This window comes from Malaclemys terrapin, chromosome 5 (genome assembly GCF_027887155.1).
Source record: "Malaclemys terrapin pileata isolate rMalTer1 chromosome 5, rMalTer1.hap1, whole genome shotgun sequence".
NCBI classification, from domain to species: domain Eukaryota; kingdom Metazoa; phylum Chordata; order Testudines; family Emydidae; genus Malaclemys; species Malaclemys terrapin.
Genome location: NC_071509.1, coordinates 30,494,066 through 30,521,105, shown reverse-complemented (window position 1 = coordinate 30,521,105; position 27,040 = coordinate 30,494,066). Strand labels below are relative to the sequence as shown.

At 43.6% G+C, this 27,040-nt stretch overlaps 1 protein-coding gene across 6 annotated transcripts in view; it reads right to left on the bottom strand.

Annotated features, from left to right (window-relative positions):
• Window positions 1-10,425: 10,425 nt before the first annotated feature.
• The window catches only part of LOC128837595 (ADP-ribosyl cyclase/cyclic ADP-ribose hydrolase 1-like), a 47,022-nt gene continuing 30,407 nt past the window's right edge, over window positions 10,426-27,040 (bottom strand). For 3 of the 6 annotated variants that reach the window (XM_054028831.1, XM_054028832.1, XM_054028830.1), the window contains 7 exons: window positions 23,042-23,171; window positions 22,144-22,279; window positions 21,255-21,337; window positions 19,750-19,826; window positions 18,881-18,973; window positions 14,548-14,634; window positions 10,426-12,405 (listed from right to left, as the gene is read on the bottom strand). In XM_054028831.1, coding sequence (XP_053884806.1) covers window positions 12,330-12,405; window positions 14,548-14,634; window positions 18,881-18,973; window positions 19,750-19,826; window positions 21,255-21,337; window positions 22,144-22,279; window positions 23,042-23,171 — 682 coding nt within the window. In that variant the 3' untranslated portion in view covers window positions 10,426-12,329. Of the gene's footprint in view, window positions 12,406-14,547; window positions 14,635-15,035; window positions 15,419-18,880; window positions 18,974-19,749; window positions 19,827-21,254; window positions 21,338-22,143; window positions 22,280-23,041; window positions 23,172-25,091; window positions 25,218-27,040 lie in introns of those variants that run through there. The other 3 variants (XM_054028834.1, XM_054028835.1, XM_054028833.1) reach the window with 2 other exon arrangements.

Sequence of the window (27,040 nt, the reverse complement as noted above, 5' to 3'; positions counted from 1 at the left end):
GGATGCTATAGGAATTCCCCTTCTGCCCCTTGTCCTAAGGTTTGTGAGAGGGTATCCTATCCAGTGCTTGCATTGGGGGAGTTGTCTCCTGGTCAGCTAAGGGACTTTGTACAGCTGCAGCAGTGTACAATGGCTGTAGTAGTGGGGAGAATCCCACTCTTTGTGTATGGAAAGCATAGCAGTGTTAACACACTGTACAGTACTATGCACTCCAGGAAAGCTTTGAATTCACAAATTTTGCATTTTAAACCCTTAACAAACCCTTTAAACCCTTAAACCCTGTACAAATGACACAGAAGCAAGATGATAATGATGATGCCAGTTTATGGACAGGGAAGCAGGAGGTTGACATTAGGATGTTGGACTCCATTTTATATCAGATGGAACTCTCTCTCTTCTGAATTGATACTGAAATAATTCTCTAGCACAGTGTTAGGAGGTCACACTGCTACAGACGGAGTCTTTTAGATAATGACATCTAAAAAGCAAAGTATTGATTAAACTGTGGTCATCAGAGGCCTCACGTTGCTAGCTTTGTAAGAGTAACTGACACTTTTAAGCCCAGGTGAGGGCAATTTACCACAGCCCCCCAAAGCTGAGGGAGCCCTCCCCCCCATTTAGAAAGAATGAAAGAAGACAAGAGAAAGAAAGGTGTAAAAAGGAAGAAAAAAAACCCAACCATGTGGTTAGAGGTCTTAAATATTGTAAGCTAGAGTCACAATGTTGTCAACTTGCAGTTTTCTCTCAAGTCTTGTCATCTTTGGTGTTTCTCTAAAAGGCCCAACTCCTGGAGTGCCGTGATTAGGGGAGAATTTCCAAATTCAGTAAAATAAAGTAAGATTCTAGCATTTATGATTAAAGAGAAAAGCTGGAAAAGGTGACCAAATGCACCCTGTGGCTCAAAGAACAGAAGGCAAATGAAAAGAAGTCCAAATCGATTCATTTTTAAAACTGGCATGATTTGTAAGCCAATCTCATGATTTCTGAACATGTAGAATGTGTCCACACTACAGTTGAGAGGTCTGGTTGCAACATATATAAGCTGGCTGTTCTAAAATTACAAGGTGAGGGCCACCTTCACCCCAGATAGACAGGGCTTCAAGCCCAAATATGTCCCTGGCTCATGCCCCTCCCCACTCTCCAAAGTCCAGGCCCTAGAGGCACTGTCAAGCTGGCAATTCTGTCACCTCAGACTTCTCCAGAAGAAGTAATTTCTTTCCAGTGAGGGCAGGAGGGGTAGATCAAGAGGGCTTGTCTGACCCTGGAATGTAACAGGCCACGCCATGTTTATAAGGTAATGACAGTTGTACAAATTAATGGACTGACACATAACAAGCTTTAGTGGATTTGGACTGTGATAAGGGAAGGCCTGTGAAAAGAGGAGGGGGACGGTGGGGGGGGCTTCCTTCCAAGGTGGAACAATGGCCTCAGTTCCTGGACAGTAGAGTGGAAGGGGTTCTCCTTCGATTAAAACTTCCCCTCCAGCACCGAGTTCAGGTTGGCAGCCTGCAGTGGAGCAATAGCCCTCCTACAGTTGCTGCTAGCACAGGGGTGGCCAAACTGTGGCTCATGAGCCACATGTGGCTCTTTTATCGTTAAAGTGCGGCTTGCAGAGCCCCCACTTCCACCCCCATTCTCCACCTACCAGAATGGGTGAGGGGAGCTCGGGATCTCTGCCTTGCAGTGGGGTGGTGGGATAGAGGCTTCTGCCCAGCAGGGAGGGGGGTTTCAGGGCTTCAGCCCTGCCGGGTGCACCTGCCAGGGCTCGGGGCTTCAGCAGGAGCAGGGTGAAGCCCCAGGCCCCATCAGGTGTGTTGTGGTTCTCGAACTTTTGAAGATTGTCATATGTGGTTCGGAGGGTAAGTAAGTTTGGCCACCCCTGTGCTTGTATATCACAATATCCTTCCTAATGTACATACAGAAGCAGAGTTTATTGTTTGTATCAGGTTCAAAAAGTTTGCTTCCATTAGACAGGTCTAAACCAGCCTAAATACATCATTTTGGTACAGCAAACAGCAATCAATCTTGTCCAATTGCAAGCTTTCACTGCCTTGTTACAATCACCTCACATTTCATCTGCCAATTGCAGGAGCACAGGAGATGACAGTTTAATCTCCTGATTGTTAGAAACACCTTGTGACTGCAGCATTTGTTTGATGTATTGTTGCTCAGATGCTTGGGGTGATGTCCAATTCTGTGATTGGAAAAAGGTGCTTTCATATTTTTATGGGGCCTGATTCAAAGCCTACATTGACGCCCATAGTGACTATAATATTTAATGAGTCTCTTCAAACAAGTCCAGTTCCAGAGGACCTAATCCTGGTCTCTAGGATCTGTGAAGGCCATATGAAAAATAAAGGGTAGCCTTCTAAAATCCAGGAGACTTTGAGCTTAATCTATCTGCTAGTGTAGTGCCAATGTTTGAGTTCTGTTGTTGTCTCTGAGAATGCAAGGAGCTCTTTGGAGCAGAGATCATCTCCTTATATGGTTTTAAAGCACCAAGCACACTGATGGTGCTCAATATACAACAAATAATGGGCAGGTTTTGAAAAGTGTGTTTTTTTCATGCACAAAGCAGGAGTTTTCAGTGCTCAAGCTGGCGATGTGTAAAACCTCTCCTTCAAAAAATCAAGAGTAAGCAACATATCACTACGTCACACTGGGAAAATATTATTAACATATCCTCTCCAAGATTACTTATCGCAAGCAGGGTTTAAATTCAGACAGAGCCGTCCGGAGCAGAGCTCTGATAAATATTTTCAAACTCGTGGGAGCCAAGGCGTGTCCAGAGGGCTGGAGCCCTGGGGTCCTGGGAAATATTTGGTGAGAATTTAAGCCCTGATTGCAAGCCAGATGCACCCCCTGTTGCCCATATTTTCAAAAATGTGCATACCGTAGAACCTTAGAGTTACAAACACCTTGGGAATGCAGGTTGTTCGTAACTCTGAAATGTTCATAACTCTGAACAAAATGTTATGGTAGTTCTTTCAAAAGTTTACAGCTGAACATTGACTTAAACTTTACTATTCAGAAGAAAAAATGCTGATTTTAACCATCTTAATTTAAATGAAACAAGCACAGAAACAATTTCTTTACCATGTCACATCTTTTTTTAACTTTCCCTTTTTTTAGTAGTTCATGTTTAGCACAGTACTGTACTGTATTTGCTTTTTTGGGTCCCTGCTGCTGCCTGACTGTATACTTTCGATTCCAAATGAGGTGTGTGGTTGACCAGTCAGTTTGTAACTCGGGTGTTCAAAACTCTGAGGTTCTACTGTATATTTACTACAGTTGTGTGTGAAATTATTTTTGCATACATAGATGATTGCTGTTACATAGTTTTGAACATTTGGCCCTGTATGTTATACTGTACTGTCTTTCTTTGGCTCCAACATACAGAGTGGCACCTTCCAGTGGGGTGTACCAAAACACACCTTACTTCAGAGAAACTCCCGGATCGGTAGGGGGAGCATGTCCACTATCATACTCTTTCAAGGTGTGCACAGATTGCTGCTGCAGCAGAGAGGACATGGTTTGCCTGGGTTCAGCTTTAAGATAGTCTGAGTATCAGACATACCATAGTTCATTCTCTACTGAAAATCTTATAATAAGAAATAATGGTGGCAACTGTGTGGTACCTGTTGCCAAGTGTTGCATTTTCATGGCAACCGCTGTTAGTAGAAATGGGTCTGATTAGGAATTCAACATCCAAACACCCAGCACTTTGGGGGGAGTTTAGATTCAAAGCCTAACATTGCAAACCTAGCTCATCTCAAATGACAAGGCAATGGTTTTATTATAGTTATTTATTATTTGTATTACTGTACTGCCAAAGAACCCTAGTCATGGACCAGAACCCTGTGGTGTTAGGTGCTGTACAAATAGGTATGTGCTGTCATCTGAATTTCCTTTGGGCTATACAAGGATACACAGCAAACATATAGTGCACTGATGAATTTACAGCCTCTTCAGAACACAGTGACCCAAATTCTCATCTAATTCATGCCACTCACAGTTTGGATTAATGCCATTGCATAGTATGCTTTTCTGGTGGAGTTTGTCTTGGTGCCTGTAGATAACAGAATGAAATGGCCCAGTTTCATCCTGAGTAACACCTGTGTGAGACCAATGGAAGGACTAGTCCAAAACATAAAATATTTCTTAGGCTTTAGTGCTAATTTTATAGACAGAAACACCCCAAGAAACACATTTTTTTCCCCCAGTTGCTAGCAGACACTGGTATTTCTGTTGCTAAGTGTGATGAGGCATTGCACCCATCACAGGGAAATAAAGTGGCTGTAATAATGTAAGAGTTGTACGTGCTTGCCAAGAAAGGCTGTCATTAAAATTATTCTCATGCTAGTAGATTTCATTAAGGCATTCAATTCGGATTTAACTTCTAGACTCCCATCAACATGCAGAGTGTCTCACAAATATCTCCAAGAATGCATGAAAAACGCTGAATTGTTACAAAAACCACAAACCAGCCTGACCAGCTGAGCTCCTCAATCAGCCAAAAAGCCTGCTGACTTCATTGCAGTGTAGTTGTAGCTGTGTCTGTCATTCCCAGGATATGAGAGAGACAAGCTGGGTGAAGTAATATCTTTTATTGGACCAACTTTTGTTGGTGAGCGAGACAAGCTGTGATGCTCGGAGTACCTTTCCCAGACTTGAAGAAGAGCTCTGTGTGGCACAAAAGCTTGTCTTTCTCACCAACAGCAGTTGGTCCAATAAAAGATATTATCTCACCCACCTTGTCTCTCTACAGACTTTGTGGGCAGTTTTGCCTGATTAAGGTCTGCATGATAAAGCTCTGCAGTTTATAAGTTTGTGCACTTATAAACACTTTCTAATGCTGTATCTAGGACCTCTAAATCCTTATGGATATTGCCATTCCTAGTTTCCAACAATGGTATATAAAAATATATCAAAAGATGGCTGAAAATCCTGGTACAGATTTAATGGGAAAAATACAGTACTACTGCTGCATTTTACTCATCCATTTGCTGTCAATGTTGCAAACCACAACAGGGCACTTGGGCTTTTCACTGCTGGAAAATAAAGGGCCAGATCCTCAGCTATGTTGCTGCACTATAGGAACCATACAAGGCCACTGAAGGAGTTCTCCTGCATAGAAGAATCCAGGGTGGCTCCTATTTTGTCCCTTCTCACCCCAGGATGCCAGCACAGGTGCTATAACTAAAGAAAAAGGGGCATGGTGAAGTAGGGTTGCCAACCCTCCCAGAAATGGCCAGGAGTCTCCCAGAATCAGTCTCAATCTCCCAGTTGCTATTGAAAGCAATCCAGGATATTTTAATAGGTCAAAAGTCTGGTCAGTGGCACAGCGAGGCTAAGGCAGGCTCCCTACCTGCCCTGGCTCCGCGCAGCTCCCGGAAGTGGCTGGCATGTCCCTGCAGCCCCTAGGCACAGTGGCAATCAGGGAGGCTCTGCGCACTGCCCCTGCCCTTAGCGCCTGCTCCGCAGCTCCCATTGGCTGAGAACCGTGGCCAATGGGAGCTATGGGGGAGGTGCCTGCAGGCAGGGGCAGTGCGCAGAGCCACCTGGCTGCCTAGAAGCCGCAGGGACATGACGGTCACTTCTGGGAGCTGCCTGAGGTAAGCATCGCCTGGCCAGAGCCTGCATCCCACAGCCCCTCCCACAGCCCAAACCCCAGTCCCAGCCCTGAGCCCCCTTCCTCCCCCAAACTCCCTCCCAGAGCTCGCACCACTCACCTCCTCCCACACCCCAACCCCTTGCCACAGCCCTGAGTCCCCTCCTGCACCCAAACTCCCTCCCAGAGCCTGCACCCCAACCCCATTCCCCAGGCTCAGCCCGGAGCCCCCTCCCACACTCCGAATCCCTTGGCCCCACCCCCCAGCCCAGAGCCTGCATCCCCTACTGCACCCCAACCTCCTTAGGGATCTGAGGAGAGGGAGGGGCAACACACTAATGTTTTGCCTACGGTGGCAGACCGTTCTGAGCTGCCTCTGTCTTACTGCTACCACCTTCATGAAATTTCAGTTCAAATCATCGGCTGGTGAAAATTTTAATGTTATTAAAGATAAGTCATTTCTCCCATTTCTGACTCACTGCATTAAGCATGACAGTGCTAAGACACACCCAGTATAACTTTGCCTAAGCTAATTGAACATAACGTCCGTGAACATATTGGCAATTTTAGGAATGCAAAATGATTTTCTGCTATGACTGTACAATTTTCCAGATGCGGTAATTAGGAATTAAAAAGCACTTACCTTGCAGTCCTGACACATTTTGTGATGCTGTCCATCTGGGGATCAAATTCAACCAGAACCACACAAAAAAGGCCATTAACTTCTTTAAGGTAAGGTTGTTATACTCTATTTACCACCAGCCCAAGAGGTAAAAAGCATGGGAATAAGCAATGAAATCATTCAGCTCCCCATCTACACTTTGCTGATCCATTCATCAGCTCAACCTCAACTGCTTTCCAGTATCCATAGCCCACCTAGCTCCACCCACCACCTGGACTCCCACTGGGCATCCTTGAACTCCAGGCTTTGAGGGTGGATGGGCAAGGGGAAGCAGGAATTTGGTGTGGGCAGGTAGAGTAACTGAGGCAAACTCCTCAGGCCAAGTTTTACCCACTCTTACATCCTTGAAGCCCCAGTGAAATCAATGGGGTTGTGTAACTATTGGACCAAAGACCTCCAGAGCTGAAATATTAGTCTCTAGAGCTGGAGCTAAAGGACTAAATTCCGTATGTGAGAGCTGTAGCAGACTGATATCCTCTGTAGCTCAGGCACAGAGAGGGATACATGATGCACCCTGAAGAATGGATTACAGATACTCTGGTGTACCTGAGAAACAAATCTGGCCCCATCTTCAGAGCTAAATCCGGTGGTTGAAGTATGTTACACAGGAGGTGCGAGTTGGCCAGGAAACAGGTGGATGGTCCTGATGCTGATCCCACTGAAGACAAATGCCCATTAAGTTCAGTGTGAGGCTGTGTCTACATTTACATAGTCGGATGCCAGCAGGAGAGGGTTGCGAAGGGTGGTAGGCAGAAGTGAATCATACAAAGAACAGAGTACTATTAGGGATAAACACTGCTTTCCTCCTTCTCATAAAGTTCCTGGGTCAGTGTTGGAAGTAAATGACACTTTCGGTTATTTATTACCAGGGATGCATGACTTTCAGTGGGCACAGGACTGGGCTCTATCATAAATGCTGTAAGTGCTAAAGTAGAGTAACTTGTCCCACATTATAATATGAGGGAGATTACAGTGGCTGCAAAGTTACTCCTGCTCCTGCTGGAACCCTCTGTTGATAAATCCACCATCTTTCTCTTGGAGAACAGCTGTGCTACAGGGGGTGTTTTCAGGAGGCCTGGATGCTATTGCCAGCTCTGTCACTGATTTGCAACAGGGCCTTGGGCAAGGCATTTAATCGCGTGCCGCGAATTTCCGTCTGCTTACTTTAACTGCTTACCTGAATTGGCAGAGATTTGACAGAAGATGCACAACTGTGCAGGCGACCAGGACTGAAGGGCATCCAATGCACTGAAGCAACAGTTTGTGGAGAGACCTTTAGGTAGCAATGCCTCAGTGCAGAGACATTAATCTGCTCCAGTTTTGCTGCATCAGCTCACCAGCACACAGAGGAAGCAGGCTGATGAACTAAGTATCTCTTCACCAAGGGGCCAGCACATCATGGGCTTTCTATGTAACTGCTGCATTGGTGCACTGGGGAGCTAAGGCAACAGTGCTGTGGAGCCCTTCATTCACAAGTTCTCCCCTAACCCATATCACCCACACAGTTCTGTTCCATCCGCTCTACAAAGCCCCATCAGCTACCCATGCCTCCTCCCCCACCAGTCTCCTCCCCCTCACCCCAGAGCTGCTGACCTCTATAAGAATGTTCAAACAATGTAAGAAGAAAGGTCAGTCTGTCAGTACATTTCATCTGCATCTCAAACCATATTGTCAAAGAAATTGCTTCTGAGTGCAGCATATTTTCATTCTATCCCTGGCACAGTTTCCAACAAGGATGGGTCTTGCTGGTCTGATCTTCTTACTCCCTCTGCTGAACTTTCTTGTGAGAGTAGGTTTGAGAGATGATTTTTTTGGAAGCCCAATGGACCTTCTAGGGCCATGCATGGAGGGCATCCAGTCCCCACTGATCTGGGAGAAGGTTCTGCTTCTGTACCACAGTCCCTGCTGCAGGTAAAGCTATGTGAGAAATCCCATTTATAATCCCCTGTTGTCAGTTGCTCATCACTATCTGAAAATCTCACATTTTGGGGTGGAAAGTGTATATACCTGGTCTTGGCCCAGTGATGAATTCTTCTGAGTAACATTCAGTCAATCATTATAGGTGAAATATATATATGTACACTTTTCCCATTTTAACTTTAATTTTACTGTTTTAGTTTCTGCTTGCACACAAATCAAAATAGCTATGCCCTGACAGTCCTACTCTGTGTTCCAGCCTGCCCAGTCTGCACCCCATCCCCTTGGCAGCACTGAGTGTCATCCTAAATATAAGATAAGACAGTAAGTGAATAGACCAAATCTCTCTGTGCTTCAGTTCCCTAGATGCAAAATAGGGATAATACCACTTCTGTTTAGCTCAGGGCTTTTGTGAGGATAAATGCATTAAAGATGGGGAGGTGCTTAGTTACTCTGGTACTGGGGGGCCATATAAGTAGCCTTGATAGATTATATATGCTCCTGGGAGCTCAGGGTGCATTATACCTCCCTCCTGCACAATCCTTCTAAAGTTTTTGAGCAATGCACGTCTGCACAACTCCCCATATGAGGCTGAGACTTTGTCCCACAATCCAGCCTTGTTAGCTTTAATATAATCTGTACAAATTACAAGAAGGATTAGTTTCAGTGTATTCAATGCATATTTAAAATACTGACTATACTTTGTACATGTTTTGAACTATATGAATATATGCTTCTTTCTTTCAAAAGGGCAGTGGAATTTATGAATTATACTAATAGATGGAACAGATAAGTCAACTGTTTAATACTTCCATAATTTTATTTTGTTTTCCTGCCAAGTCTATCTGTAAATAATCCCACTTAAAGAAATATTGCTGTTATCACAATGGTATGCCAGACACCTGTGCTCAAAAGCTGTCATTTATTAAAGCACAGTTGTCAAAGTTAATTGTTCACTGTTGCCTTGAAATGTGTATTTCCTGATGAGAACAAAACCACCGGTTTGCTTGACAGGTTTTATTGTATAATCAGTGATAACCATCATAAATCCTCCTCAGCTATCGTGAATAAGTGCTAATTATATAATCCGATTGTCCATGTGCCATCAAGGCTGGCTCACTGCAACGCACTTCATTCTGAGCAACACAAATGGCTGATCAACTGCAGAATTTGGCAGCAAGAGATTTGTTTGGTGTAGAGAGAGGGGATTTGTGATGTGGCCTCTCTACTAAATGCTCAGGTGGGTGTAAGTATAGTTTAATATTTTGAGAGATCATGAGGTGTTTTTTTCCCCCCCCCCAGATCATTTAGCACCGGGACGAGATACTAGACACACAGTCCTGAAGAATCATAGAATCATAGAATATCAGAGTTGGAAGGGACCTCAAGAGGTCATCTAGTCCAACCCCCTGCTCAAAGCAGGACCAATTCCCAGCTAAATCATCCCAGAATGGAATCCTCTATCTATCTACAGACGAGCAAGCTTCCCCACACTCTTCTATCACTATGCAGCCACCATGTTACAGAACAGTGGTTCTCAAACGTTTGTATTGGTGACCCCTTTCACACAGCAAGCCTCTCATGCAACCTCCCCCTGTAAATTTGTAAATTAAAAACACATTTTTTATATATTTAACACAATTATAAATACTGAAAGCAAAGTTTGGGGGGTGGAGGCTGACAGCTCATGACCCCCACATAATAACCTCATAACCCTCTGAGGGGTCATGACTCCCAGTTTAAGAACCTCTGTTCTAGAAGAACCATCTGTAGGGTTGAGAGGGTAATTCACTCTTCATGGCCCAGTCAGTCCCTGGCTTCTCCACTGACATTCAGTAAGGGTGCCATATATTGAAACTACTTCTAAGTGTTACAGGTTTATTGGGTTAAAAACTCAACAATGAAATAATGGTCTGAAAAATCTTTCACAATCTATTACTGCTACTTTTGGGGAAGTTTTCCCCAATGGAATAGTGTATTCTAGATACACAAATGTTTCAAAAACCAAAAATGTGTTGCAATACATAATGTAAATGTTACAGTAGAATAGTACAGTGGAGATGTAAGTCTGAGGGCTATATTTCACTTAAAAGGGGCAGCTATTGGGAAGGATGGCATGGTACAGAAATGCACCAATCCCATAGGAATTCTTGGACAGAATATGCCCTAGACTCTTAATATGTAGCAGTGTGTAGGCAAAATTAAAGACTGAGAGAAAACAATAAAAATCATTTATTGAAAAAGAAAAGCAATTCTTGGCTCTTCTGATTTTCTTCCTCTTCCTTATTCTCATAATGCAAATATGTTTTCATAGAGAAACACTTCTGAAATTATTCCACTTTTCTGACTATTCTAATCCACATGGAAATCTCTTAATAGATGACTCATTTTAAGTATCCAGTCCATGATTAACCAATGTGTGTAATAGAATTAGGAACATTAACCATCAGCGATTTTATTGTACATTACCATTTTACATTCAACATTTTGTATTATGACAAAATATGTTCAAAAGCCAATATTAAACTCTCCAACCCTCTTGTCAGAAATAACAGAATTAAAGTTATTGATATATGTCTGAGTTAATCACAGTAACCACATATCAGAGTGCAATTAGAAAATTAAAATTCTGCTTAATGTAAACATTCCCAGTCACAGACCTGGCTAGGAATTACCAATCTGCACCATGAACACCCCCCCGTGCCTAAATGAGTGACAAATTGCTGGCTATACTAGTATTATACCACCTGGGGATTTCCATATTTCAGGAAAGCCCCAGCTCTCTTCCTTTGTGTCATTAGAGTAGCACAAAATGAAGAGAGTCGAAGCCAGACTCTGGCCCTAAGTCTTCAGTTTCATCTGAATCTGAGTATCATGACAGCAAAAAAGAAATATAAGAAAACTATTACAGTTTATGGTATTACGGTATTTGTGCTTGGAAATTGTATGCTACAAAGAAGTCACCATCAACTTCAGAAGCTAAGCAGAGACTACTTATTTTGGGATCTTCCTGTCTGTCTCTATCTCAGTGGTGTCCAAGTCCATGGAGGCCACTTTGTAGACTGTGAGGTTGACTGTTTGCTAAGAAGAAAATATTATATTTGATTCTGAACTGTAAATGTGTCCCAGAGCTGTGCCCAGTGATTTTTAAATGGAAGAGTTGGAATTGGCCCTGTTGCTCCCTCTTCCCCAGCTGCCTCCCACCTCCTCTCTTGCAGCCTCAGGTGTAGGTCTGGTGTGAGCTGCAAGTGCTCTGAGAGTTGCTATCTCTTAGCAGCAGCTGCTCAGCAGCTTCCCTGTTGGCCACCTATTGCAATGCTGGGTAGGGAGGTGAGAGTAGTTCTGCCTTTTCTGGTGCAGGCTTCCCTTCCAGGCTCTGGGCGCTCCAGAGAGAAGAGGAGAGAGCCTCAACCGGTTGTGCCAGACCTAAGGGAGTGCCTAGCAATGGAAGACTGCCCTCCCTCACACAACCAGACAGGGCAACCTGAGAGAGGGGAAAACAGAAGCTGACAACTGTAACTGATTAGGTCTCTTCCTGCCCTGGTACGGTTCAGAGTAGCTTGTGGGCTGCTGTAACTTGTACCATTTGGCAACAGTCTTCTAAGAAACACATTCCCACTGAGGATAGCCAAAGCACAGCTGTTCCAGCCACTTCCCCTTCCCTCCTCCCACACTCCCGTGTGCCAGGAAGGAAGGGAAGAAATGGCTATGGCTCTTCCCGATGTATTCCCTACCCCAGGGAATCCCCAGCAGGGGACTTACAGGTGGCTTCTGTTCCCTTTGCACCACCTGTGCTGTGTAAAGAGAGGGGAGCAGGGCTGAGAATCTGACCCAAGCCACTTATTGTGGTCCTTTTGACCTTTCTGAAATAATATGTTTGGCCCTCAGGCTGAAGAGGTTGGAAGTGTGTGTGTGTGTGTGTGTGTGTGTGTACAGTAACCGCACCTAAAATATCATCTCCTTTCATTCATCTATGAGTGTTGCAGGCACAGCAAGGTTTTCTTGTAACATACAGTGTTTGTATACACATTTATACTATATAGTACTCTATACACATATTCTTGTTCAGTATCATACACAGTTAAGTAATGATTTAAGCAATGTGGAGTATTGTGTGTTTCACTGTACACTATTGGTGCAAAGTCTGCAGTCTGCATGGTCAGGATCACTTGCACACTGAAGCAGCTGAACTGGCCTGTGATAAGACAAAAAAGAAATCCAAACATTAGTCGCTGTTTTGGATGTATGGTGTCATAACTCTATTGATCATTAAAAGCAGTTATCAAGTGCCACATGGAAGTCAAAGTACAGGTTACATAGTTCTGAGCCCATGAGATCTCCTTTCTTAAGGTGATAGAAATTACTGCATAGACACAGCTGGGATGTTTTCTTCTTACTGCAGTCTTAAATCATTGATGCTTTTTCAGTAACACATCTGAATACATTTCAAACATACTTAGACTTGTGGAATTGAAATTTCTTCATTGAACCAATTTTTTGAGTTATTAACAGAACATCATGTTGACTGGCTGACAAAAATAAGAAGCATGCATCCATACTATACTTGCTATAAGTTATGAAACACCAAATGTGCAGCTGATGTAAATTGGCTTGAGTGGAGCAATGCTGATTGCCAGCAGCTGAAGATCTGGCCTGAAGAGTTTTACTGTACACTGAAAATACTACTTCTTGCCCACATTTCACCTAATGTTGGTTTGGGCAGTAGGTTATTATTGATTGATTGAGCTCTGACAGAAGCGCTAAATCATTATTGTCTTCCACCTTGGGGTGCCACTTCTGAAACCCACCAGTGAGTGTGCTACAGGTCCTCCTCTCTGCAAAGGATATGAGTTGTTACAGTCCCCAACTACAGATCCTTGTTCCATTAGCTACAGACAGCGTGAATTCAATCCCCAGTGTTGGCCAGGGTTATATTTACATGAGAACAAAGTGGATGCAAAATACTAAGACTCTCATTTGGCAGCATTTTACATCACACTAGTATAAATGACTCCACAAGGTGCAGGGTGCTCATGAATCAGGCCCAGTAATGCATATTACAAAGAGGAAGAAATGGCTTTGTCTTCCAGAAGGTTAAAATATTACTGCCAGATGGTGCATTTTATCCAGTCATCCTCCTTTGCAGGCCAACTTTTCACTCAGTTAAAGATGACTAAAATTTAAATTATAAAACTCCCAATGGTTTATTGAAATGATTGTTTACTCAGGAAATATTCTTATCAACATACAAGTTCTGCTCTAAGGAAAGCTGTTCTCAATAAATAAGAATTATTCTTGTTCCTAGTTAACAACTTCACTGCCAGGACAGCAATGTCACTACCAAAACTTACTTCCTCCATTTTCTGGATCAATATTAAAGTGCCTTAGCCTCTCTTCCCCCCACAATCACCATGAGCCCTGAAAATGGATACCAGATTACTTCCATATTCTTTATCATGGCAACTGGAAGCAATGGCCTACAAATGGCATTCCTTACCAGTAGCCAGCTTGATGAGTGTCCGACTCTTGCAAGAATTGCTTTTAATTCTTCCTCAAGCTAATAATAGGCATGGGTCTTAGGGGAGGATCAGTACAGGTAGAAAAAACTGTAGGACTCCTGATGCATTCCCACCCTAATATGCACACACTGCAAACGTGCTGTTGTGTCTGTGAAGTGAAGTGATCAGGTGGCTCCTGGAAATTCTCCCACCTCCCCTCCATAATTCCATGTAGTTGGTTGCAAGCAGCTGCAGCTTTGAGTGGTGCCAATGGATCCCCGCCCCCAGCATGCAGCCTTCTCCTGAGTAAGGGAACAGAGAGGGCAATCATAATAATTAATAATACTTAGAACTTCCGACTATTGTTTCTTAAGCAAACCCTCACTAAATAGATGGGCTATACAGCAGGCTCAGAAGGTCAACCAGCAATGAAGGAAGCAAATTCCAGAGTCAGAAGCTAACCACTGAAAATGCAATGCCCCCAGCAGATCAAATCTAGGCATTATGAAAAGTGGGAGCACATCTCTTGTTCTCGACTGCCAAGGCAGAGCGTTAGGAGAGGGATTGACTTTAGTAGCAAGGACTGAACCACAGAGGACTTGAAAGATGAAATTTGCCTGGAAGTAGATAGGAAACTTGGGCAGTCTTTGGAGCAGAGGTGTAATACGAGTACTATTATGACCTCAAACTTATGCCACTGATGTCATTTTCACAATGGCCATCAATACATTAGCATAATAAAACATGCTCTATTTCCTTCAAAAAATATTCTGATTAGGAGGGAAACAGCCTCATTTTATACAAGTAGACTCCAACTCAAACCCAAAGCAAATAATTACCTATAATTGTCCTCACAGGAGACACGCAAGTTTCGTTCCTCTAAGATGCTTTTTAACCTTGTTATGGAGCGACCCGTGCAGAACTCACTGAAAAGAAAAACCTCAGGATGTTATGTGTGTTCTGCATGTGTTCTGAAGCTCATGATTGGCAGACACCAGTGGATTTTACACTATGCTGCCTCATGCTGTCTGACCAAACAAATTGTTAAATGTACCAAAAGGGCAAAGACACAATTTTAGACCTCACTCCTGCCAGCTAATCCATGCCGGGGAGCCGAGCCCCAGTGGCTCTGTGAAGTCCAGTGACTTCAATGGAGCTCCGGGTGTTGGGGTCTGACCACATGGATCAGAGCCTGACTGAGTAGAATTCTAGGGTGACCATCACTCTCTCCTGCAAAAAGTCTTTGTATGGGGAGCTAACTGGGTTGTGAGAAATAATTCAGTCCTTTACACTCCAGCAGGGCATGGGGGCTGCAGAACTTGCCCATTGACAGCTGCTATTCTAGACCATGTGCCCTACAGCCTCAGTGGGCCTGATCTAAGGCTCACTGAAGTCAATGGAAAGCAATATGACCAGGTCCTGTGCGTGTACAGGGGAGAAGAGGGACTGGCCACATATTCATGGATGTAGGTCCCTACTCCAGACCCCGCTCCTGTAGTTGGCCATTCCACTTGCAGCTCCCTCTATGCATCCCTCCCAAAGAGTTTAAGTCGTGTGGAGGGCCCTGTGCTGCTTCTCCTCATCAAGGTAAATTTCTCTGTCTGAATAAATTCAATTGCTAATTGTTAAATGCTCTCCAATACCAGGACTGGTGCTAATTTCCAGTGTGAGATGTTCAGAGCCCACTGGTGCATACAACACAAGGCCAAACTGAAACAAAAACAAAACAGATGTCTGGGTTGGTCCACAAAATACACAAGTGCAGCTACAAGTGAACATTTTTTCCCATCACAAACCATGTAATCAGCACTTGTCTGCACACCTGTCAATATATGTTTAGCAGGCAGTTTGCACCTGTTTGCACCTGTATGTGTATATTTTGCAGGCATACCGTAGATGTCAGTTTCATGAAATTTGGTACATAAGGAATTCAGAATTCATAGATTTTTAAGACCAGTGAGGACTGTTTTGAACATCTAGCCTGGCCTCTTATATAGCACAGGCCACAGAATTTCATTTTGCAATCCCTGCATCAAGTCCATGATCTCAGGGTGTTTCCCATTTGTTAAAACTGGAAAAAACAGAGAAACCTGGTTTCCTTTTGTGAGTCCTATGTACCGTTTGGGAGTTGTCTAGTCCAGACGTGGGCAAACTATGGCCCGTGGGCCACATTCGGCCCGTGGGACCGTCCTGCCCAGCCCCTGAGCTCCCAGCCGGGGAGCCTAGTCCCTGGCCCCTCCCCCACTGTCCCTCCTCCCCCACAGCCACGTGGGTCAAGCGCTGGCCCGCTGGGCAATGTGGGGAGTGCAGCTGGCTCTGGCCGGGTGTCGCGGCTGCAAGCTCCTGCTGCTGGTAAGGCGGTGGGAAGCGGGGGGGCTTGGGTAAGGGAGCGGGGGGTCCTGGGGAGCAGTCAGGGAGGAGGGGGTGGTTGGATGGGGTGGAGGTTCTGGGGGGGTGGTCAGGAGATGGAGAACAGGGAGGGTTGGGAGTGGGAGTCCCGGAATGTGGATAGGGGTTGGGAGGGCAGTCAGAGGACAGGGAGCAGGGGTGGTAGGATAAGGGGATGGGATCCTGGGGGGAAGTTAGGGGTGGGGGGTCCTGGGAGGGAGTGGTCAGGGGACAAGGAGCAGAGGGCAGTTGGATAGGGGGTGGGAGTCCCCCCGGGTTTGTTAGGGGGCAGGGGTGTGGATAGGGGTCGGGGCAGTCAGGAGACAGGGAGCAGGGGGGTTGGATGGGTTAGGGGTTCTGAGGGGAGCAGTCAGGGGGCGGGGGACAGAAATGCATGTGAGGAGATGCAAACTATAATAAAAAACTATCAATCCCAATGACCCAGCGAGGTAACAGGTCATGGGGGCAAATGCAGGACTGCCCCACAAAACACAGGCCAGCTGACAAACAGAATACAATCCTCTTCCTTCACAAGAGTTTCCTAAAGCTGTGGGCTGACACAACATGTGATGTGAATCCAATCAACATTCAGAGCTGACATGCCAGAGGTGTTAATTGGAGAGTGAAGGGGAAACTGCTGTGAGTCTGATGGAGGGGCTTCAGCATAGGAGGAAAGTGTGGCTCCTGAGGGACTATGCAGGCTCCAGAGTATGAGGTAAGAGCTGCTCTGTCTCTGCTGAGGGCGGAAATGAGGGTCATTCTGCTTCTGGGATATCTCTGGAGAAGGGAGCAAGAGCCATGCTAGTGGCACCAGGTAAGTGTGGACAGTGAGCAGTACGATGTGGGGTGGGAGGGGCATTCAGGGAGGCTGTGTGTCTCTGTCAAAGTGGTCATCAAGCTGTTACCTGGGTGACTCCATCCCCATGCTCCATCCCCCTCCTTTACTTTCTGTTTAGTCAGTGGGGAAGTCCTCCCCCCCCCCCGCCTTCTCCCCCTGTTGTGATGCTGTTGAGCAAAAACAACAAGTTTTCAGCCTGCAGTCCTGAGGAGACTTCTTTTTGTTCTACCACTGAGTGGTACCTTTACAAAGGCTGGGTGGGTGAGGAGGCAGCAGCACTGGGAGGGGTGAAGGGTGTGTGTAAGGAGCCTGCACCCTGAACCCCTTTCTGCACCCCAGCCTCCTGCTCCAGCCCTAAACCCCCTCCCACACCCAACTCCCTCCCACAGCTTGCACCCCAAACCTCCTCCTGTCCTGTGTCCCAGCCCTGAGTCCCCCCCATAGCTTGCACCCTGCTCCTGACCCAGGCTCCGAGTGGAGCCCCCTCCAGCACTTCGAACCCCTAGGCCCCAGCCCAGAGCCCACACCCCAACCCTGTGTTCTAGCCTGGTGAAAGTGAGTGAGGGTGGGGGAGAGTGAGCTATGGAGGGACGGGGGATGGAGTGAATGGGGTGATGCCTCAGAGAAGGGGTGGGGCAACAGTGTTGGGTTTGTGTGATCACACAGTTGGCAACCCTAGGCTTATGGAATCACTAGAGCCCCTCTATCGAATTTGTTGTCTGTTCTGTGTGTCCCTTGCCCCCTCGTGATTTGATTTTTGAAATCTGCATGTTTTGGGTTGTCTTCAAATAATGTTTATCTTGCTTTAGGGCTGAGCCCTTTGTGACCAGATGAATTCATTTGTTAGAATGTTTCCTGCTTATTCCCAGTCACGTCTGCCAGTTGATGGCTAGACACTCTAGTGGACTTAAGTAATAAGCAGTGCTGCTGGTGCAAATCAGGAGTAAGTAAATGGAGTTACTCTGTATTTACACCAGAGCAACTGAGATCAGAGGGCCAGATTCAGACACATTGCCAGCATGCTGTGCCAGTGCATCAGTGCAAAGTGTACACCCATGGATCCATGTAGAAGATCCCCTTTGCCTACAGAGTACCCTCACAGACTGCATCACCTTCCACTCTAAGTGCAAGGTGCATTTCTTTGACTGCCTTCTCTAACATAAACATACAGGAATGTGTGTGTAATTATATAAAATGACAACTCCAAAAACAAAGCACACTGTTGTATGTATTTCTCTCCCTGGGGAGACTATGAGGGAGCAGATGTGTGACAGATGTTAGTCATGTCACTTAATGCACTACTGGAAGCTGTTCAGATGCTATGGTGATGAGCTCTCTATAAAACCTATATAGAACAGAAATTCTCTGGTGACTTATGGTCACTGTCTGGTATGAATAGTTTAAAAAATAAACATTTAAATTGTGGGTCTGTTATTAAAAATTACTTGGCAAAACATGGCTTCATGGTTACTCTGCATTGATTGCCTCTCAGTGACCTGTAGAGCATATTTGCTCAATTTTCGTGTAAAAAGATGTTTTCCAACTGCACAGATTTGCAAACTCAGCCAAGCTGTGTTCTTTGTCTGAGCACTACACAGATCTGTTAGGCCTCTGTAGGGCTTCTCTAGGATTGCACAGACGTAAAGAGGTACAGAATTTGAAGACAACAGGGTTACGGAGATGACTATATCCAATTGCAAGGTTAACAGAAAGGAAACAGTTTTGCTCTTCCAGAGCTGTATTGGCTCAACAGAGCTGGCAGTAATAATAATAATATTTTTACCACTTTTTATTAATAATTTCCACTAAAGTAAACAGTTAACTGCATTCAAGGAGCAAAGTTGATGGGTAAGGCAGTGCTATTTTTAGTCACGTTTCAGAATTGAACTGCATTTTAAATTATAGAAACAAAGCATCACACATTATTTTGTACTAGCAAACTTTACCTTGGAGGTCCACCGATGTTCTGCATAAGCCAAATCTGCACTGTAGAAACTTTGTCTGGGTCTAAGTTTAAGATCTCAACACTTCCAAAAATGCTGTAAGAATGGGAGCATGAAAAAGCAACACACATCTTCGCTTTAGAACAAGATGAACAAAGTATGTTCTCCAGTCACTACTACATACTCATGTGTTATCGTTATTCCCAGTGGAGATAATGTATAATTTTCCCATGACATTTTCATGGACTATTTAATTTGTGTAAAGGAATTTCCCCCCATTTTCATTCAGCTTTACTGAGAGCCTTTGGAGCTGTTTGCAGAATGAAACAGTCTGAGGTTCTTTCATTCCTAATGATTTTTCTCTTGTCTAGATTACCAGTGACTGCCACTACTAAAGGAAAAACAAAATCTTTCTGCTTGTGCTAACCACAAGTTTCTTCATCCCTCAGAGTTAGCAGAGGCAGCACCTCCTGTCAGTCACTGAAAGTATGTACAATCTCTGGGGGAGCATAATCCAAGAAATCCACTCTGAGGATAGTTATAATGTGTCGGTCATGTGAGTGTAATATAGCAGAGGAGTCCATTTTGGGCTTACTGCACAAAGTTCTGTGGATTGTGGCCATTTTCAGAAAAAATCCAAATCAAATGCATCAGAAGATGCATAATATAATGGGCCAGATCGTCAGCAAGTGTAAATTAGCATAGCTCCATAGAAGTCAGAGCAACACTGATTCAGCAAAGCTGAAGAAGATCTGGCCCTCTAAGGCCCCAGTCTTGCACTGGGATTTACTGTCGCCAACACCTGCACCAGTACAGAGTCTCTAAGTGAGTAGTAAGACAGAGCCAAAGGCAGTGACCGATTAAGTAGATACCTGTTACTTCTGAATGCTCCAGCTTCTATTGATCCATTGAGCATCACCTGAACCACACCACATGCTTCTTCGGCAAACTAAACAAGCAAACGTACATTGTACTTTAGCTTTACATGAAACAGAGGGTCAGATCCTTAGCTAGAGTAAATCAGCATAGCTCTTTTGACTTCAGTAGAGCTGCACCAGTATTTACCAGCTCAGGATCTGGGCTCACTATTTTACCAGAAGATTGCAGTGAAAATAAAGGGCTATATCTTCTCTCACTGGTACAAAGTTACCCTAAAGCTACATTGACCAACTGCAACTGGATAACCCCATGTAGGGAGAGCCTGTGATGGTGCAAAGCTGGCATAACAGCTCCTGTGCCATAGTTTTCCTGGCTGCTGGTGTAGAGGACATTGCTGTGACTTCCCTGAGCCCTGGCTTCTATGAGGAGTTCTTCTCATTATGTTAAAAAGGCACAAGGAGGCACTCATTCTCTCAGCCATGCTCTACAGCAGTTTCCAGGATGCTTTTAGCATTCAGAGGTTTAAAAAGTCATTGGTTTTAGCAATTGTGATCTTGTGTATTTGTATGAGAGAATGATTTCTATAATTATATATATATATATATATATATATATATATATATATATATATATATATATATATAAAATTATGGTTAATTAATGTTTAAGAACTAATTGTGCTTGGTGCTGTTCGACACAAATATCAAGATGACCTCTGACGGAGGGATCCATTCAAGCAAGAATAAGAATGTCCAAATTATTGTGACATTAAATGTTGTGTGAAACATGAGACCTTAGTTAAAGTCTTGGGAAACCTGTATTTCCAAAAAACACATGGCACAGCTTTCAGTTCTTAATAATCTAATCAGTGTTTGAATTTGATCCATTCAATGTCTTTGGTGAAAGCCGAGAGGAAAATGGCATTTTGAGTAATTTGTGGCATGACTCCTAACAATTTGGGAGGAATTCACATCAGACCTCTGAGATGATCAGACTGTGTTCCAAGGTTTAACTGTTAGCCACTTTTTCCTTTGCTGTAGTTCTTTCATTGTTATAAACACGAATATTTTGATTAAAAGTATTGTTCCAGGATGTAATTGGTCATGATAAAAATATAGAAAAAAGACTACTGGCCATTAAAGTAGGGAGCCATGGTTAATAGTTAAGGCCCCAATCCTGCAATTGGATCTATGTCTGCACAGAGTCCCACTGAAGTCAATGCATCTTGCAGTGATTCACATGCATGGATTTGGTTGTAGGATCAAAGCCTTTGTTTTCTAGCCAATGGAACAGACATACCAGACAAATTTAGATGTTCAGCATTTTAGCCCCAGATTTCCACAGTCTGGGTGAAACCCTGTCCCACTTAAGTCTATGGGAGTTTTGCCATTGACTTGCTTGGAGGGCCAAGATTTTTACCCTCTTTCAACATCCCCAACCCCCAAAGGATAAATTGATGCTAACTGTGATCCTGGAGAAGTTTCTATATAATCCTTACCATCTTGGATGCCATTTTCCAGTACACAGAACTAGGGTTGCTCTCGCATTCACTCCATTTTGGACAAGATTCATAGTTAATTCCTAAAATAAATATATGATGCAGAATAACTAAGATTAGAGAGGAAATTGTCAGACACTTTAATACTGCCTGCAGTGCTGAATAAGAATGGCAAAAATAACTATTGCGCCCCATCACAGCAACAGGCTTAGGTGAAAAGTGTTCTAAGCGGGAGATTAAGTTGAAGGTGTTTGGAAGACTGTGAGGCATTTACAGTTCCCTTATGCAAATTTTTCCAGCAACATTGTTCCTGGTCAGGCTGAGCAGGGAGAATGTGCACTTATTGATGTGACAAAAAGCGTGGGGGGGGGGGGGGGAGAATCTTCCCACATAATTTATTTTGTATTTTTATACATTTCCCTCAAATTTGGGGACAGATTCTGACATCCCTACTCATTCTTAGGCCCTTAGCGTGAACAAGCAACCCCCTTATATTTACATGTGGTCCCAATGACTTCTGTGCAAGTGCAGGAGTCTGCCTGAATGGAGCATATTGCAGGACTGGGGCCTTAGTCTGAAAGTGGTCCCACTGGAATCACAGTAGGTTGCTGATTACTGTAAATAAGGGGGGCAATATGTCACTAGGCTGAGCTCTTTTTGTGCTACTGGGAGCTAAAAAGTGTTGATAAAATTAAGCTGAAAATGAGTGTGTCTTTCACTTTTCCATAACTCAGGCAGGGTAGAAAGGTTCAACAGTTGTTTTGGGCTGAAACCAAGAATGGAAAGTATCCTTTCCAAAAGAGATTTTCTTATATTAGAAATTGGTGAGTGAAAGAAAACCTGGAGTTGTGTGTGTTTTTTGTTTTTTTTAGTTTAAAGGAATCCTTACCTGGACTAGAAGGGTTTCCACACCATGAGATTCCATCAGCCATATAGCCCAGCAAGGTGTCCTCCAGAGTGAGGAAATTGTGATTGGTTTTTGTATAACGATGAACAAGGTCACTTGTCTTGCTCCAAAATAATGACTGTGAGGGAAAGGATGGTGAGTAAGAAATGGCATTGATAGAAGAGCTGGTCAGGAAATGTTTTTTCCAGAAAAAGTTTTGATGATGAAAATGTTTATTTTCCTTTATATTTTGGGGGTTTTGTCAAAAGACCAAAAACTGACTATTTAAAATATATAAAAATTCCAGTGGGGTTTTTGATGAAAATTTCTATTTTTAAAAAAAAATTAATTTGGTCGGGGGGGGGGGGGAAACAATTTTTTCTATTGAAAAAACATTTTGAAGGAAACTTTTTAACCAGCTCTAATTGCTGTCACTCTGCATGCATTTCAACCACACATGAGCAATAAAAAGCCATGTGCCTCTAACTGCATGGCTGCTCTTACAGAGAGGTTCTCTTCTAAATAGCAATGAAGGCCAGAATGATTTTTTCCCATCATGGCCCAAAATGTTGTCCCTAGAAGGAATATTCTGTACAATGATCTTCATCACTGGCCTATAATGAACAGGATTCTCTTATTACTCCCAAAGCTACTTCTTTTAGAACGTTATCTCAAGCCTGAAGTCAGAGTACCTGTAGGTATTTGAGGGTCACTCATGATTGCGATCATTATTATTATTTGTGTTACCATAGTGCCTAACAGCCCTAGTATTGGACCAGGACTCTGTTGTTCTGTGTTTGTAAAGTGCCTCTAGCACAAAACCAAAGAATGTCCATTGTACTAAGCATATACAGATAAGCAGTCCCTACCCAGACAGCTCATCACACACAAATATTGTTACCTTGTTACAGGGGATAGGATGACTCGCCAAATCCAGTAACGGCTGATAATCTTCTATTGTAATATTACATGGGTTCTTGTAAATAAACGCCTTTTGCATTTTTTCCCATATCTTTTGGCAATCTTTGTCTCTGTCAAAAGATAAAAATATATTAAAGGGAGATCAACTGTTTTTAAAAAACAGGTAATCCTCCAAAAGCATAGTTCTATTTCTGTGAGATGCTGCTGTGTTATTACAAGGAGAGAAAATAAATAATGGGTATGGGGGAGGGGCTTACAAAAGGATCCCCATCCCTCTGCTGTGTTTAGGCAATGTGGCCAGACTTTCCGAAGTGCTTATCTCTCATTTAGGCCCCATAATAAACAACCAGATTTTCAACAACAACAAAAACCCTCGGCATGTTCAGTATTTGCTGGATGCTGAGTAATTTTGAAAATCAGACCCCTCTCCCTGTTTTAGGGATTTTATGCTGCAGCCCATCACCATAGTCACTGAGCACCTTCCATGTTTGGGTGCCTAGAAGGGAGCGGAGCTTTTTGTTTGTTTTTTGTTTAAAAATATATATATATATGACCCCAGTTGTAGGTGCTGCACACTTGAACATTTGGTCCTGAGTTCTTTCAAATATCTGACTCCACACAAAGAGAGGTCCAGATTCTACCCTCCTCATTCCTGCTAAGTAGTGCTGTGAGTTGTCCCACTGCAGCCAGTTGGACCGGTCGCCAAGTCAGTGACTGCTTATCATGAGCAGCAAGGGTGGCAGAATCTAGCCCAGAGATTTAACACTTCATGGTACAGAGAAGTTGAATGGTATTGCCGGTTCATATATGTCAGTGGTGCCCAAACTTTTTGTCATGCCCCCCTTACCAGTAATGTAATCTGTTTGTGCTCCCTCCCCCTCCCCATCACTGCACAGCTGGCTCAGTGGTGGAGCTGGGGGCTGAACTGGAGATGGGGAGGAGCTGGGGTTAGAGGTGGAGCTGGGCTGGGGGTGGAGAGGGAATGAGAGTAGAGCTGGGCTGGAGCAGGGCTGGGGCCAAGTGGGGGCAGAGTGGAGCCAGGGGTACTGCAACAATTTTTATAGTGGGGGGGGGGTGCTGAGAGCCATGGAACCGAACTGTTAACCCTGTATAGAATGGAAACTACCTCAAGCCAGGGGGTGTGGCAGCCCCCCCTGCACTCCTAGTTCCAGCACCTATGAATGGAGCTGCAGCTGGGGCCAGAGCTGGGCAGGGTGCAGAGCTGCAGCTGGGGCCTGAGTGGGCCTGGTGGTGGAGCAGGGCTGGGTGGCGCTCCCTCCCCATCCCCTGTGGGAGCTGACCTGGGCCCCGCCATGTGCCCGACCTCCCCCTCCCCCCGCCCCGTTTGGGGATCAATTATATGTGTAGATCCGCTGGTAATCTGAAAATCAGCCTGTGAACCTTCCCAAAAGGAGACCTATATAGGTAGCATCAGTAATTTTATCCAAAACAAAAGGAAGAAACTTTATAAGTATTTAGGGCCTGATTTTGATAACACACCTATTTTACACTGGTTTTATACCTATTGACTTCAGTGGAGTTACATGAGTTACTTGATCTCCAACTTTTGAGCATCCTTTTATCTGCAGTACTGATTCTGGCCTTCTTGTTTGCACTGAAGTCAGGAGTAACTCCACTGAAGTGAATGGAAACACACTGATGTAAAACTGATACATGCGGGAGGGTGCACAACCAAGTAATCTGTGTCTAACTTTGTTGCTTAAGACATTGGCCCATCAGCTAAGTCATCAGTGTGGGAAAGACAACAAGTGAGTGCTGAGTTTCTCCTGTATTGCTAAATGGTAATTCATTGCACTGTGCCAGGCTGAGGTCATTTTTCAATATGTAGTCTTGGAATGAAATTTCTGAGACTTTTGCTGAGCTCCAGTGAAATGTCCCATTTCTAAATCTCACTATGTGAGTCTTGCTGATGCTCTTGAGAAGAATCAGCACCAGCTGTTCTGTTGCATTTGAGGTATTGAATTAAGCTAATGAATTAAGCTAACACTTGTGTACAAACATCAACTCACAATTGTTGTCCGTCTAGTATATTTTTTCCATGTTGTCCATGGTGGATGGAATATCCTCCTTTCTCTGCTCTGTCAAGGCACCAGCCCCTTGACATTTAAATTCCTTCTTGAAAACTCACCTCTTTCCTGTTCATAATAAGTTAGTCAGTAATAGTCACAATGCTATAGCTTTATGTTCTTTTTATGAAAATTAAAAAACACCTGAATTGAGTCACCCTGAGATGAGCATGTCCAAACTGAGCAACTGCATAATTGTAATGCTGTGACCTTTTTCCTTCCCTGACTCATTCCCTTCCCCATTATTTCTCACCACCACTCAGTGTGTCCCATGCAAAAGCTCTTTTTTAAGAAGGACTGTTTTGTGTGTTTTCCCCCCACCCCTTTTGTGAAGTGCCTAGTACTCCTCTGGGCAGTATAAAATAATAATGGAGAGGTGACATTTATTTTAAGGACCTTGCACCACATACAGCTCTACGGCATTGTTACCAGCGGACATCATGGGAACTATGCAGTTTGGTATTTGGTCATGGTGTGATTGTCAAAAATAGTCCTAAGTGACCTAAGGAATGTAACGCCATGACAATACTTTACACTTTTCATCCAAGGATTTCAAATCACTTTACACACACTATTGCATTAAGCTATTCAACAGCTCTGTGATGTAGGGAAGAATTATCGCTATTTCCCAAGTCAATCTAGGCTTTTATATGGTGCCCATCTGAGTATTAGATAGGCAAACTGAGAGACGCTGTGTTGATTTCCTCAAGAACACACAGTACCTCATTTCTAGTCTCTTTTCATGAGACAGCACTGCCTCCATACCACTGGAAAAATCAGTGTATAGTCAAAAGAACGACGAGTACTTGTGGCACCGTAGAGATTAACAAATGTATTTGAGCATAAGCTTTTGTGGGCTAAAACCCACTTCATCAGATGCATGCAGTGGAAAATACAGTAGGAAGATATATACACACATCTAAAATCATTGAAGAGGTAGGATTTAGATTTCCACATCTGTGGAACATTCCTACTTCTTTTACTATGAAGCAGCCACTATATTGGATGGCAAATAAAAATGAGACACCAGAATGGGTATTTTAGAAACAAGGTCATGTCAATAGTTTTTAAAAAAAGGAAAAACCCGGACCATCAGTATGCAAATAGATCCAGCCAGCTATAAAATATTTCATTTCCACTGTCCCCATATACCAGAACATTTATGTTCTAGGATAACTCAGTCTATAAAACTGAGCAAAAAAATTATTTCATTGGTTTGCTTTGAGAAGGACTATCTTACTTTGAATCAACTCTCTTGTGGAATGTAGATTCTACCTCAAATCCTAAAAGAAACCCTGTACATTACATAGGGTTGTATTTATAGTTGGCACATACAAATCAAGTAGTTAAAATTCAAAATTTTCAAAGATAATCTAGATAAGCCCCAACTCCTAGAATATCTAGAATTCTTAAGAGTCCTGTTGTTGACATTGAGGCTTCAGAACTCCTGTGTAGTTCAGAACTTCCTTTTGTACTGCACAGAAGGTAACTGCTATCTAGTGTGAAGTGCTCATTGACTAAAATTAGAGAAGATAGAACTAGAAACTTGAGACATGATATAGATGAAATGGTGATAACACGCACAAAAAGAAAACTGTAAAATCTACTAAAGACTTAAAACTTGGGTCCTGATTCTGCAGGCCTGTCTCTCTTTTAAAGGTTGTAGAATTGGGCTCTTTGACTTACTGTACAGAGTACAACATCAAACAAGATTTAGCTAGAAATTAGTAACTGTCCAATTAAATGGAATAGGCACTGTAAATATATTTTCAGATTGTCCTTATGTCTGTGCAATTTGGGGGAAAGCATTAGCTTATATTTGGTCATGAATTTGGATATTTCTAGTCATCCACCTTTTTAAAGGAAGATTTTATTAATATGCCATAGTTAAA